The 17,027-nt window shown below is 62.9% G+C and overlaps 1 protein-coding gene across 2 annotated transcripts; it reads left to right on the top strand.

The window, feature by feature from the left end:
* Positions 1-1,474: 1,474 nt before the first annotated feature.
* On the top strand, positions 1,475-13,957 carry TMEM9 (transmembrane protein 9). Of its 2 annotated transcripts, none has more exons than XM_043923902.1 (6): positions 1,475-1,768; positions 2,282-2,384; positions 3,395-3,486; positions 7,115-7,223; positions 8,066-8,197; positions 13,188-13,957. In XM_043923902.1, the coding sequence occupies exons 2-6, from the start codon at positions 2,319-2,321 to the stop codon at positions 13,332-13,334; spliced, it is 546 nt and encodes a 181-aa protein (XP_043779837.1). In that variant the 5' UTR covers positions 1,475-1,768; positions 2,282-2,318; the 3' UTR covers positions 13,335-13,957. The 2 variants fall into 2 exon arrangements, with proteins under 2 accessions (XP_043779837.1, XP_043779836.1); XM_043923901.1 differs by having other exon boundaries at positions 1,726-1,854.
* Positions 13,958-17,027: the final 3,070 nt, after the last annotated feature.

The raw sequence follows: 17,027 nt of genomic DNA, 5'->3' as shown, positions 1-17,027 counted from the left end.
TGCAGGCTCCAGAGCTCAGGCTCAGTAGCTGGGGGGCAAAGGCTGAGCTGCTTCACAGTATGTGAAATCTTCCCAGACCGGGGACCAGGAAACTGTGTCTCCTGTATTGGCAGGCGGATTCAGCGCCACTGGACCACCAGAAAAGTCCTATTACTGTCACTCTAAAACAAATACATGTGAAATCTCTGTTGTAATTTTAATGCTATAAATATTGATAGATATGACCATATACACAAAGCTTTTTGGGGTCCTCAATAATTTCGAAGAGTGTAAAGGGGATGTGAAAATGGGGAAGACACTCCTGTATCCCTTACTGTACTCAGCCACTTAAATCGATACTTCTGTTACCAGATGTGGGTTTCCACAAAGCAAGCAATTTCTCAATACCCGCTGGGAGTCTGACGCTAACCGATTAGTGCAGACTCACGGGCTCAGGACTCCGGCCCACAGGTGGACGCGTCTCCCCTAGCTTCAGAGTCAGTAACGAGTCCTGGTGGTCCTTGAGCTTCTGACTCATGGGTGTAGACAAGGTGTTTTTCCAGGACCTAAACTGTCCCTCCTGCCCCTACATAGCAGGCATTCTCTGCCCCAGCCTGCTCCCCAAAGCAGCCACTGTGACCTCCAGAATGAGCTGAGGTCTCCATTGAGAGAGCCCCCATTGTTCCAAGTGCTTTGCACAGGTAGACTCATTATACTGTGAAAGTAGGTCACTTTATGCACATTTAATGGATGTGGAAACAGAGGCTCCCTAAAGGATAAACCAACCACCCAAATTCCCCCAACTAGGAAGGGAAGAACTAGGATTGGGTGCCTCCTGCTGGGAGGACTTAAATTCTACCCAATCGGGGACACAGGGACCCTGCAGGTGCTGAGGATACAGGGAGGGACACCGATCAGCAGGAGGAGCCAACACAAACCCCATGACCCCCACAGGAAGCGCCCACCCTGTCCACAGAGCCCGCGGAAGGCTGGGGCTGGCCACTTCAGGCCTCCTGGACCCAGCTGACCCCCATGCAGGCCACATTAAGCAACCCCCGACTCCGGAATCCCAACATAGGGACTGAAAGGGTCTTTGCATCCAGCCAAAGTATTTCACAGACAAGGAAGTTGAGGGGGGGAGGTGTCTTCCAGGTTCACACCACTACTTAGTGGCAGAGCAGCCAAAGCCCAGATGTCCTCACCGGGGTCGGCGTCCCAAACTGGGACAACTCCTCTCTTCCCTTCGCTGCTGGACCGAGCTCACCCCTGCCCCTCAGCGGCCCAGAGGCCCACCACCCACCCCCGCCTTCCGCACACCCCCTGCGGGGTCCAGAACCCGCACCCGGCAGGGGGCAAGGCTGGGGGCTGCGGGGCGCACCCTTCACGGGCCCAGCCCCTCTCGCCGCCCTGGTCCCTCCTCCTGTGGGAGAAGGAAGGGGCCGCCTCTGCAGCAAACATGCGACTCTAATAACATTTCCGGATTGTGAGTGCGGAGACAGCCCTTGAATTTGCTTTTATCGTTGTCTTTGTTTATCAAGACATTCCTCTATAAAACGGCAAGACTGAACAGCCCAGGTCCTCTCCAGAACCCCGGCTTTTAAGTACTGCAAGGGGCGACCTCGGCGGTGGAACTCTGCTGCCGCAAGGAGGCCAGTCCCCTCCCGCTGCTCGTTCGCTTGGCCGACGCTCCCTTTTCCTGTTTGGTCGGGTTGAGAAATGCCTCCCTCTCCCTTGCGCGGATCCTCGGCGCCCCGGCGGAGGAGGGCCTTGTTGCCTTGGAGACAGCCAGGTAGCGTTGAGGGGTCGCCCCGGCAGCCAATAGAAGCGTGAGGGGCGGGGCCAGTCGGGTTTGTGCCGCCGCGGCGGGGCTTGCAGGTTAGCTGGGGCGCGTTGGGGGAGGGGTAGCGGGGGTTGTGGGGGTCCTAGGGTCCCGGATCCGCGGCCTGGTCGTGGGATCGGGGCTCGGAGACTCAGCGCCCCAGGGTCTCCTCCGCCCTGGGGGAGGAGCCGCGGGTGGCGATGGGGGATGGCGGGGAGACGCGAGGCGGGGGTCGCCCGCCGGCCTCGTCCCGGAGATCCGAGGCTCTTCCTCCCGCCCAGGAGGCCCCGCCGCCGAGCCCGCGCGGTGGGCAGTCGGAGACCGAGGCCCGGGCGAGAGGGAAGCGCCTGAGCGGCCGGGCTTGGCATGTCCAGGACCCCGGGCCCAGCCCCCGCCCTCTTCCCGTGCCGGAGCAGGCCGGTTCGCACCGGGGCCGAGGGTGCCGCGTGGTCATCCGCCCCTTCCTCGCCTGCGTTTTTCCAGGTGGGGGATCTTGCCGGTCCCGTGAAGGCCCGAGAAGATGAAGCTCCTGTGTGTGGTGGCCGTGGTCGGAAGTCTGCTGGTGCCCCCAGCGCAAGCCAACAAGGTGCAGCGCCCATGCACAGGCCACCCTGCCTGGGCCCCGGCGTCCCGGAGGAGGGTGGAGGGGCTACCGCTCCAGGCCGGCCCCTCGCTGCCCTGCGGGCCGTGCCGGGCCAGGGGCGTGTTCTTTCGGGCCTAGGCTGCAGGCCCCTGGGGAGGGGCGGTCCGCAGGGCCCACGTCTGGATCTGAAACGCGCAAGGTGGAGTTCCAGACAGGGTCCTGTGTTTGGGGAAGTTGTCTAGGCTCTCCGGCCCTTCCTTTGCTCTTGAATGTCTTTGGGCTGGTGCCAGTGGCACCGCTGTACTGGGAGCTTCAAGTCACCTAGGGAGTGGGTGTAATGTAAGGGGTGTGAGATTTGTGCAGACGCAGGTTTCTGGGTGGAGAGTCCTCACCTCTGAGCAGGGATTCGAGATCACTTTCATTCTTTAGGGGTAATGACCCGGAGCTGGGTTTGAGTAGGTCTCTGGAATTTGAGATTGTGAAAATTCCTGAGGCTTTTAATCCGACTGAGTCTGTGGTTTGCTTCCAGTTCCTCTGTGCAGTTCCTAACTGGAATGAAAATTCTGTGTTGTCTCTGACCTGTTCCAGAGAGGGAGAACTTCCAGAGGGTTTGCTAGAGTGTTTCCAAGGAAACATCCACTTTCCGTGGTTCACCCCAGCCTTTCCTTTCCCTGACCCTTACCTAAGAAGTTGGAGGTGGGGTGGGGAGAAGAGGCTGGCCACTAAGACTGCTGGACCCCGGTACACACAGGTGTGAGGCCCAGGGCAAAGGGCTGCCACCTTGCTTGCCCCTCCCTGAAGCTGTGAGTATCATTTGCAGCCCCAGACAGTTTCTTGAGGACCCTGTGGTGTAGCAGCCTTCCTGCAGATGTCATTCCTGCTGAACTTGGGCCTGGGAGAAGGTCGGGAGCGTTCATACAGTCACTTTACGGAAGAGGGAGCTGAAAGTTGACAGTCTTGCTTGAACTTGAACCCAGTGACCCTGCCCACCTGACCCGTGACTTCTCTTGCAGAGTTCTGAAGATATCCGTTGTAAATGCATCTGTCCGCCGTATAGGAACATCAGTGGGCACATTTACAACCAGAATGTGTCACAGAAGGACTGGTAAGGTGTTGCCCAGGCTGGCCCTTGAGGTTGTGGGTGCTGACTGGGCCTTGTGGACCCCTAGAGGATAAGCTCACTCCCCCATTTCCACGGAAAGCCTTACAAAAGAATATTTTGTCCCAGGTCATACATTTGATTGGAAATAAGACCCAGATGTCTTTAATTCTAGCTGAGGGGTTCCTGGTCTGAGGAGTGGATTTTGCTTTGTTTTGGGTGTTTGTTCATGTCTACAGAATGGTAACACGTCGGGAGAGAGAGGTTTCAGGGCCACATACTGTGGGAGTTTTCTCAAAGCTCTGTTAGCTGAGTTCTTTGGTGCCAGGGTTGTAACCACCTTGTGAGCCCACGCTCCCGTGAAAACTGCAGAGACGGAGGCCCAGAGAGAGTGTCCATTCTACTCCTGGAGTCTTGAATCCACTTCTGGATGCCTCACTTCAGAAAAGAGGGAAATAAATAAGCATTCATTCAGAGAAAGGAGGCCTGCTTGTTGAAGGGAAGTTTCAACGTGCTGTCCTGGGAAGAGCGGTTTAAGGACCTGTAGTCCTTAAAGGAGTCCTTAAAGGAGAGGCCTTGAGGGCACAGCTATCTGGAAGGGCGGGGAGTGGTGGTGTGCTCTGGGGGGGCTCCGTGTAGGTGCATTAGAGCGACGGGGGGCCAGATTGCAGTGTGGTGTGAGGGGCCGCATCCAGGCCGTGTCAGGAGCTGGGGCGTGTGTCCTGAGGGCTCTGAGCACAGGGGGGCTGATGCCTGGGCCAGGTCCCTGTGGATGGCGTTCCTTCACATGGTGGGAGTCGGCCCAGGATCACCAGGGGGCTTTGAGAAAATAAAGAGTTCCAGCACCCCCTCCCTTGAGATTTTTGGGTTCTTCTTGTTGTTGCCAGCTTTTCTGAGATAAATCAGACAAACGACGTTGTTTAAGGTTTCAACGGATGGTATGACTTGAACACACATATTGTGGGGTGAGGTTAGATAACACCTCCGTTGCCTCGCCTGATTACCGTGGTGGGGTGGGGGGTGGTAGATCGTTTAAGATCTCCTCTCTCAGCAGCTCTCCCGTGTATATAATACAGTGTTGTTAACTGTAGTCACCACGCTGTACAGTTGATCCCCTCCCCGCAAAAGACTTGGATTCAGTGACTGTGGGGGGTGGGGCACGACTGTGATGCGGTGCCGTGGCCCAGAGACCACGTGGGGATTTGAACCCATCCTGCCAGCCCTGAGTCGTCAGAGTGTGTGATTTTCTGAGAACCATTCTGGTCAGATGCAGGCCCTGGATCCAGCCTGCCCGCCTTCAAACATAGCTCTGCTCCTTGTTCATTGGGAAACTGGTTGCTTAATCCCCAGTGTGTTCTGTTTCCTCATCTGTAAAGCAGTGGCAGTATTCCGAGTTTTAAATAAGAGTGTGTGTGGGTGTGTGCATGCTTGCGCAGTGAGTGTACAAGCATAGCACTTGGAACAATTCCTGGCGTGTGGTGAGTGCTGTATAAATGTTGGCTGATAGTAATGTATATTGTGGCAGTCTGAGCAGTTAGAGAAGAATTTCCAGACACAGAGTCTTGTAGAAAGGAGTGTTTATTAAGAGCAAAGAGCAAAGAGCAGAGACGATGAGGGCACTGCACGCATAGTGGGCCATCCTCCTGGCAGACCAGGGACAGTTGATGCTTTTTGTGGGTTGTTGTCATTGTCGTTAAGTCGCTCAGTCATGTCCAACTCTGCGACCCCATGGGCGATAGCCGGCTAGGCTCTTCTGTCCATGGGATTCTCCAGGCAAGAATACTGGAGTGGGTAGTCATTTCCTTCTCCAGGGAATCTTCCCAACCCAGGGATCAAACCCTGGTTTCCTGCATCGTAGACAGATTCTTCATCTGAGCCACCAGGGAAGCCCCTTTGTATCTTGTGGTTTTCATTCAAATGGCATCAGGAATAAATGGACAGACTGTCCCAGCCGGACACCCCTCAGGTCCTGGGGCGAGAGTGAGGCCTGAAAACGCAAGCGTGGGTTCCCCTGGAGGACAGGGTCCCGCCTGGGCCTCTCCGGCTGCGGCTCACCTCCTTCCTTAGCAGTCAGTGTTAGGGGCTCCAGTCCCGTGAAGGCTGGTGGGCGGGAACATGCTGGGACGTTAGACCCCAGGGTCCTGCGACCCCGTGACCCTGGCCATGGGCCGTCACGAGGGGAGGCATCGCAGACTGCCTGGAGTCCCTTCGGGAGGAGTGCGGCCTGGCCCTGTGATCCTTGACCCTGGTGCCGGGGCCAGAGGAGCCCAGCCGTGTCCTCAGCCCCTTCCCCGGGCCCCGGGTTGAGCAGGGGAAGCCTGGGCGTCTACGCTGCGCAGGCCTGCTCCTGTGTTGCCGTGCCCTGCCATCTTGTGGTGGGGGTTCCCGTCCCTGCAAGGGGCAGAGACCCCAGCACCTTCTCCCTGAGGGTGGGGCAGCCCCGGAGCAGCAGAACACCTGAGAAGCTGGCTAGGGCAAGTCTTCCATATTTCTAAAAAGAGAACGTTTTTTCAAACAAATCTGTTTGGAAACACACCGAGTAAAGCAGTCAGGACTGCCCTCCCTCCAGCCTCCCGCACAGAGGGCCCTCGGGTGCCCCAGGGAGCATAGTTCAGCCTGCTCTGTCTGTGAGGATCCCGAGGCCCAGAGAAGTTATCCACATCACCTGCAGAAGACAGAGCCTTCAACCAGCTGGCGCCTCTGTGACCCTCTCCCCTAAGGTGTTGTAACTGATCCCCCTGAAGGTGCATGTCACGGTTTCACTGATTCTCGGGGGGGAGAGCACATCCCTGGTGGGGAACCCATAAATCCTGCTGACCTGCCAGAGTGACCTCCCAGACCCAGGGAGGAATCCGGGCCTCGGGAGGTTGGCCCCTGAGATGGGCGGCCCCAGGAGTGATTACCCAGTGCTGGGAGTGGGCCTGACCCTGTCCGTCTGTCGGCCCCTCCCTGGGTGCTGCGCTGAGTTAGAGCAGGGAGCCACACGCCCAGCGCGAGAACTGGAGTCATAGGGGTTTAGGTAAAATCACACTGCGTACTGGACTTCTAAGGGGACAGAGGCCACGGAGGACAGGCCATCCCACACTGTTGGTGCCTCTGCCAGAAACCCAGCCTCAGCCTGAGGGGCCCTGGGGCAGCTCAGGACAGGCCGGTTGATTTCAAGGATTCAGGTCAGAGCTGGAAGGGAGGGCCTGGAGGGCCATCTGGCACCACCCCTGCAGCTCCTTGGGCGGGTCAGGCCAGGGGCACGGTCAGCGCCAAGGCACAGCCCCGGCTGAGGCAGGAGTGGGAGGGGTAGGGAAGTGGGGTTCGGAGACCTGGAAGGAGGCCAAGTCGCCGGTGGGAACTTTGGTGGATTCATGGGTCTGACCTGGTCAGGGGAGCGGCTGGTGGAGGCGCTGTCTGCGGCGGGGACAGACCTCGGACCCCCGGGACTGGAGGCGGGGTGGGGGTGGGGTTTGTGCCAGTGGGACCCTCACCCAGTGAGTCACCGAGGGCCAGGGCCCTGAGGCTGTGGGCTGGGAAAGGGGTTCCGCCCCCGCCCCCGCCCCAACCCATCAGAGACCCTGCCCTCCCTGGGGAGCCTTCTTCCGCACGCCGCGCCTGGCCCCCCACAGCCCTCTGTCTGTTGCAGCAACTGCCTGCACGTGGTGGAGCCCATGCCGGTGCCCGGCCACGACGTGGAGGCCTACTGCCTGCTGTGCGAGTGCAAGTACGAGGAGCGGAGCACCACCACCATCAAGGTGCCCGGCCGGCCCCGCCCGCCCCTGCAGGCCCCGCCCCCGCGGCGCCCTGGCCCCGCCCTGCACGCCGCGGCCCCGCCCCCCCAGCGTCTCGCTTCCTTTCGGAGCCGCTCTCCCCTCTGACACCGTCCCATCGCAGTTGCAGGGGGAACTCCGGAAAGGGGCTGGAGACCCCGCCCCCTACTTTCCCCTTCTCTCCTTCCCACCTGCCACGTGTTGAGCGGACAGCGGCAGGGTTCCCGTTGTGCCGTGGGCACCGTGCACCATTCTGGGAGGGGGGAGGTAGCCGCCCTCCGGAACCCCAGGTTTGGTTAAGCTTCCAGAGCAGCACCAGAGCCGGAGGCCTGGCAGGACGGGTCCCAGACGCCCCCTTTGCTGCCCCTGAACCCCGTTCCCGTGGGTCACAGGGAGACTCGGCAGAGCTGGTGGGAGGCTGGGAGAGGCTGGTCCCTGGCCCCTGCCCCTGCTCCAGGCCGGCTTGCCTCCTCCCGCTCCACCCCTACCGTGGTGAGCCAGGCTTGCTTGCTGGTTTCCTGCATAAGCTCCTCCTGGTCCAGCCAGCCTTCACGGGCATGTCTGTGTGTGTTGTGAAGGGTCTGGAAATAATAGTGTCAGGAAAGAACCCTCCAGAATTTGGCAGCACTGCTGAGCCCTCATCGTCTGTCGCCTTGGTGCTGTCAGAGGACCGGTGGTCCTCGTGGGGTCCCCTCCATCGAGGGCATGGTCAGTGAAGGTGGGGTGCGCCGTCTCCCCACGTCCGAGGTCTCCTGGCCGTCTGCAGGCAGCAGTGGAGGCCACACGGCCCACAGTCCGCAGGGCAGCTGGGTCTCTTCTGCACACAGGTCATCATCGTCATCTACCTGTCTGTGGTGGGCGCCCTCCTGCTCTACATGGCCTTCCTGATGCTGGTGGACCCTCTGATCCGGAAGCCGGACGCCTACACCGAGCGGCTGCACAATGAGGAGGAGAGTGAGGTACGGGCCCTGCCGGCCCCCCTGGTCCCCGAGTGGGGGCCGTGGTCTCCGCCCCCGGGCCCCCATTCACTCTTCTCCATTCAGCGTTCTCCCTTCTGCAGTGTTTTCCTCAGGGAGGGCTGCCCTTTGCCCTCCCAGCAGCAGCAGGGCCGCCCTGAACCCCGCTGACCTGGCATCAGGCAGCCTCGGCGCACTGGCAGAGGGGCGTGAGCCGGCCCACACGTGGGTGCTCAGGCCTAGCATCCGGCTGACAGTGGGCTTGGAGCAGGCGCCTGAAGAGTCAGCAGAGCCCAGGGGGGCAGCTCTTTGTGGGCGTGGGGGCAGGGCACGCCAGGCCCAGGGCGCTGTCGATGTCGGGGCCCCCTCGGGCCTGCACCTGTGCAGCTGTGCCCGAGACAGGGGTGAGGGAGGAGCCCCAGCGTCTGCAGGGGGCGGGGCTCAGGGCGCCCCAGGCCCTGGGTTCGGGCTTCTGCGGGCAGGGGCCACGGGCTGCCCACTGCTGGGGGAGATGCTCCTGTGTTCTTCCAGGGGGGGGACTGGGCCATGCATCCCCTGGGGGCTGTACCAGGGCCATCTGGTGGTGGAGGGTCTGAGTCCAGGGAGAGTTAGTGGAAAACATGGAAAGATGTTTTAGCATGAAAGAAAAACAAGTCCAGGCTGAAGAAGGTGCGTGAGAGCCTTCCTTCAGGGTGTCACACAGAGCTCGGCCTCAGCCTGGTTTACGTAAAACCAGGGCAGAAGGACCAGAGCCGGGAGGTTAGCGCCAGGTCAGAGGGCCTCCTTTCACAGAGACAGGGTGAGCCAGGGCTAGGGGTGCTCCGGTGAGGGGGTGAGTGGTCACTCAGGGCACCAGGCTTAGGCTGCCCTGCCACCGGCCTGCCCCCTTAAGAGCGTCCCATGCAGTGCACGCCTGGAGCAGGGAAGGGCAGGTCCCCACCCAGAAGGTCCGGGGCTGGGGCCTCAGGGTGAGGCTCCCGGCCAGCTGGGGCCCTGGCGGGGCCTTGGGCCTCCTGGCCCCTCCAGGGTGCGTGCCTCCAGCCTCCTGCTGACACGTGCTTAGCAAGGTGGAGCCGGGCCGGGAGGTGGCGAAGCTGGCAGTTGGGTGGTCCGCATCCAGGAGGAAGCCTTGAGCACCTACCTGGTGATTAATGTGCGGTAATAGCAGCTCTGCTGGGGAGGAGCCCGCGGCTGAGCACCGGGCGATTAGGGGGAGGCGGTAATTGCAGTCCTGGCAGGGGAGCGGCTGAGAGATGGGCGATGATTACACACCCCACTGCCTCCCGGAATGCGTGCCTTGGGGCTGCGGGGCCCCAGGGGCGGGCGGCCCTTGTGGCTCTGTGTGCGCCCTGTCCTGGCGCCCCGGCCCCTTCTGCATTCTTTCCCTTCCTCCTGCTGTGTCCGGGCCCTGCGGGTGCCCGTGTGGATGCACAGACCTCGGGCTGAGCCCAGCAGGGGTGCAGGATGGATGTTAGGAGATGGCGTGGGGGGCCGGGTGCCTGGGCGCTCCGGACAGGCAGGAGGTGGGCACTTCCTCTTTGGGTGTCAGTGGGCGAGGGCTTCCTGGCAGTGGGGCTCCACGGGGGGGTGCTCGAGTGCTGAGGGTGCTCGGGCTGAGTGAGTGGGTACCCGGGTGTCTCCCGCTGTGCATTGCACGTAGGGTCTGGGAGGGGGGCCTGCCAGGCTCGGCTGTGTGTCCGGGTGACTGGGGTCTGAAGAGCACGCCCCTTAGAAGGATGGGGTCCCCCTGACGCTGGGAGCCAATTTTCATCCCAAGAGGAAGAAAGGCTCTAGGCCTGGGCACCTCAGTGACCTTGAGGCGAAGGCCCCCCCCGACCCCCGCTCTGGGAGTCGGGGTCAAAGGTGAGATGGGAGGGTCCACCGCGTCCCAGGACTGGTTCCCCTTGGTCCGGCGCCCCATCCCTGTAGCCGGGAGCTCCTGCCCTGGGGCTCAAGGACTAGCAGGAAGGGGAGGCCTTGCCCGCCGCCTGCAGGAGATGAAAGCCTCGCTCCCTTTGAAGGCGCCGGCGGGCTTCGGTGGGCCCGGCGCAGGGCGCTGCCTCCCCAGGATTCCAGCGGCATCGGCAGTAATCCCCGGGCTCAGACTCCCTTTGAAAGGAGGAAGCCAGCCTGTTTGCTGGGCAGAGATGGCAAATGGGGCCGCGTCACATGTGCAGTTTGGGCCCCTTTGAAGACAGGAGGGAGGGTTTCTGCATCTCACAGGCGTAGGCCTGAGCTCTGAGGGTCCCCCGAGATCGCAGCCCATGGTGGGGGGTGGGCAGAGGAGGGAGAGGGACTTGTGGAGGACACGGCCTTGCTGGCAGCTGGGGCCCCCAGCCTCCGAGCAGCCCTCTCCTGGGCGGAGGGGAGCCCGAGATGGGCGGTGTGCTGGCCCGCTGGCCAGGGCAGGGCCAGTGGGCGCCCCTGGGACAGCTGTCAGGACCTCCTGGCCCGGGCGCTGGGGGCGCGGTGCTGGGGTTGTGGGCCGCCGCGGGCCGGAGCCCGCTCTGCACACGCTGCCCCGGGGTTAACCTGGTCAGCTCTCCAAGTCTGAGCTCCTGACCCAGTGTAGCTGCAGCAGTGCTGTGTGTGCCTTGAGAAGGAGGCCCCTCGGTGGGGCCCCAGCACGGAGCAGCGCCCTGACTGCTGGGGGGGAGGCCGGGCGAGGGTGGTCACCGGCGCGGCAAGGCTGGAGACCCGGAGCCGGGGAGGCCCGCCCGAGGGCTTGAGTGCGGGGCTCAGGACGTGTGGGTCCAAGTCCGCCATGACCTTGGGCAGCAGGCGCGTGGCCTCCGGAGCCGCGGACGGGCCGGTCTCCGAGCCTGGGGATGGTGCAGGTGACGCACCCACGGAGCGTCGGGCGCCCGGAACGCCCGTCCTGCCGCCCACATTCCTCCTGGTCGGCGGGGCTCCCCTCCCGCCCTCAGTGTCCAGAGGCCCAGCTCTAGCGTGGTAGCACCTGTCCGTCTGTCCTGCTCTGGGCGTCTCTAGGACAGGGGTGGCGTTTCTAATCACCGCTAATCAGACTGTTAGCAGTGGAAGCGCACAGCCGCTCAGCTGCAGCTCTCCCGCTTAGGAGCTGTTTATTAAGACTTTATGTGAAGGAGAAACCGCGGTCTTGCGGGAATGTGGTGAATCTCAGCTGCTCACTCAATGCCCCGCTCTTGGCTCCCTCTGCCTCCCCCCAAGACAGGACAGGGAAGCAGCCAGGGCAAGAGTGGCCTGCCCGCCCGCTCCCAGGAGGGGTGAGGGCGGCCTGTCCCCGGCTCCCAGGAGGGGCGAGAGGATGGGCGGGCGGGCAGGGAGAGGACCCCCGGGGCCCCGGAGCCGGTGTGGCTCGGTCCTGGCGGGCCCACACCTCCATGGCGGCCTTCAGCACCCCGTCACCTAGGCGCCCACGCAGAGCCTGGTCCTGAGCCGGGAAGGAAGGGACCTGAAAGGTGGCCGTCCCCCTCCGCCTGCCTGGGGGCTCCCAGAGTGGGTCTCACACTGGCAGTTGTTGCTGTGAATTGCGCAATCTGCCAGGCGATGCTCACCCCCGAGCTCACTGTCCCTGCGGTGCCGCCCGCGCCGGGGGCGGGGGCGGAGGACGCTGGCGCTCGGCGCTGCGCTCCTGGTCAGAGCCCGGTGCAGGGGCCGCTGTGAGTCCACGGCTGTGCTCCCACCCTGGGCTGCTGCGGGCTGTGTGACCGCCGCGCCGGACGTCAGCGCAGCGATGAGGAGCGGGGCAGGGAGTGACTGTCCTGAGAGGCTGTGTGTGTGTCTGTGTGTGTGTGTGTGTGCGTCCTGTGAGGCCGTGTGTGTGTCTGTGTGTGTGTGTGTGTGCGTCCTGTGAGACCATGTGTGTGTGCGCGTGTGTGCGCGCATGCGTGCTGGATCGCCTGGTGCATGTGATTCCTACTGACAGTTTACTCAAGTTGAAGACGGGCTTTATTAAGCTAGAGCCGGGGGAGGTAAGGTCGCTCGTTAGGGACATGCAGCTGCTCAGTGGCTTGGGGCGGAAAGTGTGCCCCTCGGGGCCCAGGCCCGGAACCCAGGGGTCCTGAGACGCCGCCCGCTCGGCCCTGCGGCCCTGGTCCTCGCCCAGCCGGGCCGAGCGCGCTTCTTCGGGGTCTGGGGCAGCGCCCCTCTCCAGCTCCCCCGGGGCCAGCCCGCCAGCCTCACCCCTCCTGCTGGTGCTCGGCCTGCTGTCCCCTCACCCCCACCCCCACCCCCACCCCCGCCTGGCAGCTGCTTGTTGACAGAAGCCGTGCCAGCTTGGGGCATTAGCAGCAGAGTTGCATTTACTGGGCGGCTCTGGGCTTGGAGAGGTGTGCTAATCCCTTAAGAGACGTGTGGCAGGGGATGAGAGGCAGGCAGAGCTGGGGAGGAAATCCCCCGGGCTGTGGGCCTGGCCCTCGGCTCTAATTCCCCCAAAGATCAGCTTGGGTCCTGCAGGAAATGCGCGGGCTCTGGAGCCTCAGAGGCAGGGAGGTGGTAATTAGGGGACCACGCTGCCTTTGACAGCCACAGCGTGAGGGCGGGCGCGGCAGGGGGAGGCTGCGAGCCCCGGGGTGGAGGGGCCTGGGAGGGCATGCAGGGCGGGCCCCGCCCCGCGCCGTCTCTGCCGGACACCGTCCTTCCGGGAGCGGGCTGGGCTCCCGGCCTCCACAGAGCAGTCCCGGGGGTCTCCCTGCTGTCTGGCCAGCACGTCCGGGGTGTCCAGCCTGGTCCCAGCCATGGGGCCACGTGCGTGCGTTTCCTCACACGACATGATTGAGTCTGTGCTGACCAGGCGGGCCTGCGGCTGAGTCTCTGTGCTCCCCTCAAGGGTCAGGGATGCCGGGGGTGCAGCCGGGCCTGGCCCGAGCCCCACTGCCCGGAGCCCTCGCGTGCCCCCCAGCCACTGACCCATGCTGGCGGGGCCCTCCGGGAGGCCGGACTTGAGGGCTGCTGTCCCCGCACCCCTTGGGTGTCGGGCGTTTGAGACCCCCTGCTCTCCTTCCCACGACAGGACGCTCGCTCTGCGGCGGCCGCCGCCGCCTTCGGGCCGCGGGCGAACACGGTCCTGGAGCGCGTGGAGGGTGCGCAGCAGCGGTGGAAGCTGCAGGTGCAAGAGCAGCGGAGGACCGTCTTTGACCGGCACAAGATGCTCAGCTAGGCGGCCGGCTCAGCCTCCGGGCCGACGGAGCCCGGCCACTCTCGAGCTCCATGCCCCCCTCCGGGTCTTCCCCTTTAGAGCCCCGGGCAGCTTTCATTCTCTCCCTCTTTTGAAATGTCGTGCTCAGCTGGGTGACCCAGGAAGGGTGCTGGTTCCCCGCTCAGGGTGAAGGGGAGGAGACCACAGCCAGCCAGGGCTCTTGGGGCTGGAGCAGGCCTGTCTCCTGGCTGGGCCGTCCCCACCCCAGCGCACGCACCACCCTCCCGCCTCCAGACCCTGGGCCGGCCCTGCTGGGAGGGCTGGGTACTCAGTCCGCTGGTCCTCAGGGCCCCTGGTTGTGTCCGGCTCCTCCCCCCGTCGTCTTCTCTGGTTGACTCACTCTGCCCCGGCCCCCGCTCCCACCTCAGGAAGACAGGCTGCCCCCCCAAGCCTGTTCCTGCCCCGCAGGCTGCAGTTGCTGAGCCGTTGGTGGGACCACAGGACCCCGAGGCCGCGCGGTGGCCCCAAGCCCCTGGGTCCCTGTCCTCAGATGGCCAGTGTCCCTGAATTTCAGCGTCCCCGTGCATGGAGACAACTGTCCTTCTGTTACTCGCCATCATTAAATTCTTTTTTTTTTCCTCTCACTTTGTGGATTTTGAAAGATTCTGAGACCTCACTGTTTCACAGGCGGACCCAGGCGGGGCCTGGAGCGGTGTCCTTGTGGACCCGGGGCTGGACGGCCCTCGGGGTGGGGGTGGGGTGTCTGCCCCTCTCAGGCCCTGTCCCCTGCAAGGAGCAGGCGGTGGGCTGGCCCGGGGGCTCTCCCGAGTTCGCGTCTGGTCTTCGTGAGTCTCCTGAGTGAACAGCATCTGAGGTCAGCACCTTAGGGACGCCGCGCCCGGCACTCACGGAGAAGCCCGCTGTTGGCCGTTTAGTCACGGAGTCACTGCGACCCCATGGACTGCACCCCCCGTGGAGTGACCCCATGCAGCACCGCGGGCTCCTCTGTCCGCCGCATTTCCCCAAATGAAAACAGCAGGTGCTCAGAGGGGAGCGGGGCCAGCAGGGGAGGCCGCGCCCCGGGAGAGGCTTCCAGCCCCCAGGGCTGAGGCACCGCCAGGCGTCCCGGACGTGCAGTGAGGGGCATTTCCGGCAGAAACAAGGACCTGGAGGCCCAATGGGATCTGTTTGAATCTCCACCCTTGGGGTTTGCCTGGGTCAGCGCGTTGAGGAGCCTGCTGTGGGGCCCTGAGCCGGGGTCTTGGTGAGGTGGGCATTTCAGGTGGCAGCAATGTGCCAAAGTTCAGAGCCAAGTGCAGGTACTGGGGGGTGTGTGGGGGGTGACGCGTCCATGGGGCTCCAGGAGGAACCTGGAGTCTTGGGGGCGGCACTGGAAGCTAGTGCGGGATGATTGGAGGGGTGGGTTTGACCGGGATCCTCGTCCAGCAGGGAGCTCGTGGCGGGTTAGTGGGAGGTACGTGCCCGCGGGTGGCCGGTGGAGGGTCCGGGGCTGGCTGTGTTCTTGTCCTCAGTCGGCCTGGCGCACGCTCGGCTCCGGCCGGGTCACGTGCTGTTTCACGGGCCTTGGTGAGCCTGAGAATTCCTCCACGACAGGGACGCTTTCTGCTGGTTGGCACACAGGTGGCTCAGCGTATCAAGAATAACCCATCCAGAAACTGGCATCTCAGATTCCCAGATACCCCTGTAACCCCACCGTGGGGGGACCTGGGTCCCCTGTGTCCCTGAGTTTCGGTTGAGTCCTACAAGCGCTCTGACCTGCCTGTGATGGTCTTAAAGGTTTGGTCTGTGGCAGGCAGCTGCTGTTGACTGTCAGGAAGCCCGATTCACGAGAAAACACTAACGTAAATGTTGAGGAGTGCCTCTTCACTTTCCTTGATGGTTAAGCCAGAGGTCCAGCGTCTTCACGCTCTTGGACTTCACACGCAAGCTGCTGTCATACGCCCACCCTGACGTGCCTTGGAGGCTTCTGTGCATGACCCTGGAGCAGGGTCCCTGCAGCCAGCTCGCAGACGCCAGGTGGAACTCTTCACCTCGTCTGTGAGATGAATTCTAGGGCTGTGTTCAGGAATCCCGTGTGTGTCCCATCAGCCCCACAGCCATGCTGATCTACGAGCGGTTGTTGCCACTTGGGACAGACAGACGGGTTGGTTTGGCCCAGGGGACCGAGCCTTGTGTGTCTGCTCAGGTGCCCAGTCGTGTCTGACTCTGTGACCCCATACACTGTAGCCCACCAGGCCCCTCTGTCCATGGGATTCTCCAGGCAAGAGTACTGCAGTAGATTGCCATTCCCTTCTCCAGGGAATCTTCCCGACCTAGGGATCAAATGCAGGGCTCCTGCATTGCAGGAGGATTTTTAACCTTCTGAGCCACCAGAGAAGCCCTTGAATACTGGAGTGGGCAGCCTATCCCTTCTCCAGGCGATCTTCCCGACCCAGGAATGGAACCAGGGTCTCCTGCCTTGCAGGCGGATTCTTAGCCAGTAAGGTCAGTCATCCCGTACGGGGAGGGGGTGGGGCAGAGAGGGAGGCGTCAGCCTGCTCCCCGGGGCCCCTACCTCTGCTCCTTACCCAGGTCAGCCCCAGCGCCTTGGCTCTCTTGCTTCCTTGGGTCCATTCTTACCCTGAAGCCCCCACTGCGGGTGTTCAGCCTGGCCTGTGCCCCCGGGCAGCTCGGTGCTTCTCCCAAGACTGAGCAAGACGCCTCGGGCTCCCGGCCTGCACCGTCTCCCAGCCCTCCAGGGTGCTGTTAGCCCTTGGCGTTAATCCTGGGCCACCTTCCTGTTTGTTCTCCCTCTGCCCGCCCCGGCAAATCCTCCCCGACTGCTTCAGGAAAAGCCAGGCCATTAGGCGTGGTCTCGCCGCTTCCTTACCCCCACCCGCAAAGTCTCCTTCCTGCTTATCTCGACTGCTTTGCTTTGATCCTGGAGATGGCGTGTCCCTCCTGTTCAAAGCCAGCCCAGCGGTCCCCTGGGACTTCCATCACCTCCACGCTAGTCCCGCTTCCAGTCCCTTCCAGACTATCAGCTCGCTCAGTCTCCTGCCTGAAAGACCCGTCCACGGGCTCCATGCTCACCTCTGGCCCCGGGGGTCCCCTCCCCTTCCCTGCAGGGCCCCGGCGCGTCCCCGCTCAGCGCTCCGGCCCCCCGCTGCTCTGTGAGGGGTCCTCCTCCCCAATACTGCAGTTTTCCGGGTGGTCCTGCTGAGCCCGCTCAGCTCCATCTACAGTTTAACGTCTGAGTTCTCTCCCTGAGACTGTTCTCGCCTGTGGTTTCGTGGTGTTAATTCTAGAATGCCCGTTTCTAGCCCAGACTTGACCCCCACCTCCAGACCATCTGCCTGGCTTTTAGCTGGACCCTCCCTTCGGGGACCACAGAGACTGTCAAAATCGGCACGTCTGAAAAGTAAACTCATCCTCTCCCGGAAACGGGCTGCTTCATCTGGGCGCGTGGCGCTCCCACTGGCCGAGATGCTCAGGCCAGAAACCCGCCACACTTCGCAGCCCGTGGGATCCCAGTTCCCCGACAGGTAACCTTCCTGGGGCCTGAATTCTTCACTGAGGCCCTTGTCCGCCTGCCTCTCTGGCCTTTGACCCCAGGTGGATTCGTGGGAGTTGCTGGTGGGGCCCCTGCGGCCCTGGGAGGGGTGTCGATGGCCCCCAGACACGTGCTCACAGGGGGTGGGCTGCCTGCCCTAG

The sequence above is a fragment of the Cervus elaphus genome, chromosome 14 (assembly GCF_910594005.1).
Source record: "Cervus elaphus chromosome 14, mCerEla1.1, whole genome shotgun sequence".
NCBI classification, from domain to species: domain Eukaryota; kingdom Metazoa; phylum Chordata; class Mammalia; order Artiodactyla; family Cervidae; genus Cervus; species Cervus elaphus.
This window is presented reverse-complemented; position numbering and strand designations above follow the sequence as displayed.

Coding starts and splice junctions, on each gene's coding strand:
- TMEM9 (XM_043923902.1), top strand. CDS start 2,319: ATGAAGCTCCTGTGTGTGGTGGCCGTGGTCGGAAGTCTGCTGGTGCCC. Junction 2,385..3,394: donor CCCCAGCGCAAGCCAACAAG/GTGCAGCGCCCA, acceptor CTTCTCTTGCAG/AGTTCTGAAGATATCCGTTG. Junction 3,487..7,114: donor AATGTGTCACAGAAGGACTG/GTAAGGTGTTGC, acceptor TGTCTGTTGCAG/CAACTGCCTGCACGTGGTGG.